We start from the raw sequence: 1,519 nt of genomic DNA, 5'->3' as shown, positions 1-1,519 counted from the left end.
TGGAATTAAAGGAACAGCACTAGACTGGTTTAAATCTTATCTATGTGATCGAATTCAGTTTGTTCATGTCCTGTTTTCCAGTGTAGTCCTGTTCCTCTGACTGTGACTGACTGGATCTGCCCTCATCATCCTCTGGCATGGGAGCTGGCTCGGAGCTCGTCTGCCTGGCTGTGTGTTTCCTGGACGGGTCCGCCTTTTACAGCTGCTTTTTGTGTCTCTGCTTCTGTCTCCTTGACTGGGGTTCAAGGAGACAGAAGCAGACATAGAAATAGAAGCATAGATACAAACAGCAACTGTAAACCATTTTACAGTTGCTGCAACAAGACAGATTTTTTTCATTCTTCTTTGCACCGTTGTGATCGGTTCTATACCGGTCTCCTCTCATCCTCCCCCTCTGTCTATTGCCATCCTCCAAGTCTAACAAATAAACACATTAGCATCTATAATGTGATGTCCGCTTCATGCGTCTGTAGGATCTGTCTGGCACATTTATGATGTGCAGTGCGGCATTTTCCATCACACCTTAAACCCTTCTGTTATTTGGTGTGTTAACTAATCAGAACCAAATTTATTGGAGTTTCTGAGCAGCTTCTAACCGCTCAGGGACAATCAAGCTAAACTTACAAGTCACTGATTTTCACATTATTCGCATTAAACCTCATATTGAAATACTTACTCTTCAGACATGTTTCTCAGTTTGTGTTCCTCTGACGAAGGTTCTTGTCTTTGTGGTTGTTGGTTGAATTAGTTTTCCTTTAAAGAGGAAATAATTGACAGTCAGTTTTCCTCTCATATGAAACATAAATCCATGGCAGAAAGAACACAACACTGAAATATCTCATTAGTTATTATATTAAGACGACATATGGGGGCTTTTTAAAGCTGGAAGAGGCAGGAAAGAGAAAACTGAAACAGGTTTTTCACTTTCTTTCTGAACTAGAAAAACCAACTAGAAGAGCTATAAACTGGCACTTTAAACAGGATAGAAAAAGATAAGTGATTAGATGTTTTGTGTTATTGTGGGAATCAGGCGCTTATTCTACAATTATATAAAGGCTAATACTGCGATCAGGTTGTTAATGAGGCTAGAATATGACATCTGTGTAATATATGTACTTCAGTTCTACATTTCAGGAGGTATTTTATTCCTATAAACTCCTTAATTACTGAGCTAAATATTTATGGGGACAAGATTGTGATTCTTGTTTGGAATTAAGATTAAATTATTACATGGGTCAACAGGAATGCTATGTTAAAGACTAACATAGTGAATCTAAAATCAAAACCGTGGATAATAACCTTCCTTTTATGTTTTTTCTACAGCTGTTGCACCTAAAAATATTCACCTGCTGCTCTGGATGAAGTTTACTATCATATATTGAGAAGAATTTTCTAAAGATTAAAAATAAAGGCAACTTTTAAAGAACTCTGCTGGATGAAAATATCCAACACCTCCATTTAATTCTTCTTAAAGGTAGACTATGCAACCGGTGTTGATTTTCCAGCGAGGCTCCCCCCA

The 1,519-nt window shown here is 38.0% G+C and overlaps 1 protein-coding gene across 2 annotated transcripts in view; it reads right to left on the bottom strand.

Annotated features, from left to right (window-relative positions):
• LOC107096732 (neuroplastin-like) overlaps positions 1-1,519 on the bottom strand; it is a 39,106-nt gene that overhangs the window by 1,607 nt on the left and 35,980 nt on the right. For both annotated transcript variants that reach the window (XM_015393510.1, XM_015393511.1), the window contains exon 7: positions 677-753. In XM_015393510.1, coding sequence (XP_015248996.1) covers positions 693-753 — 61 coding nt within the window. In that variant the 3' untranslated portion in view covers positions 677-692. The remainder of the gene's footprint in view (positions 1-676; positions 754-1,519) is intronic.

Source organism: Cyprinodon variegatus, unplaced genomic scaffold (genome assembly GCF_000732505.1).
Source record: "Cyprinodon variegatus isolate N-32 unplaced genomic scaffold, C_variegatus-1.0 Scaffold645, whole genome shotgun sequence".
Taxonomy (NCBI): domain Eukaryota; kingdom Metazoa; phylum Chordata; class Actinopteri; order Cyprinodontiformes; family Cyprinodontidae; genus Cyprinodon; species Cyprinodon variegatus.
Note: the sequence above shows the minus strand (reverse complement) of the source record. Positions and strands in the feature narration are given on the sequence as shown.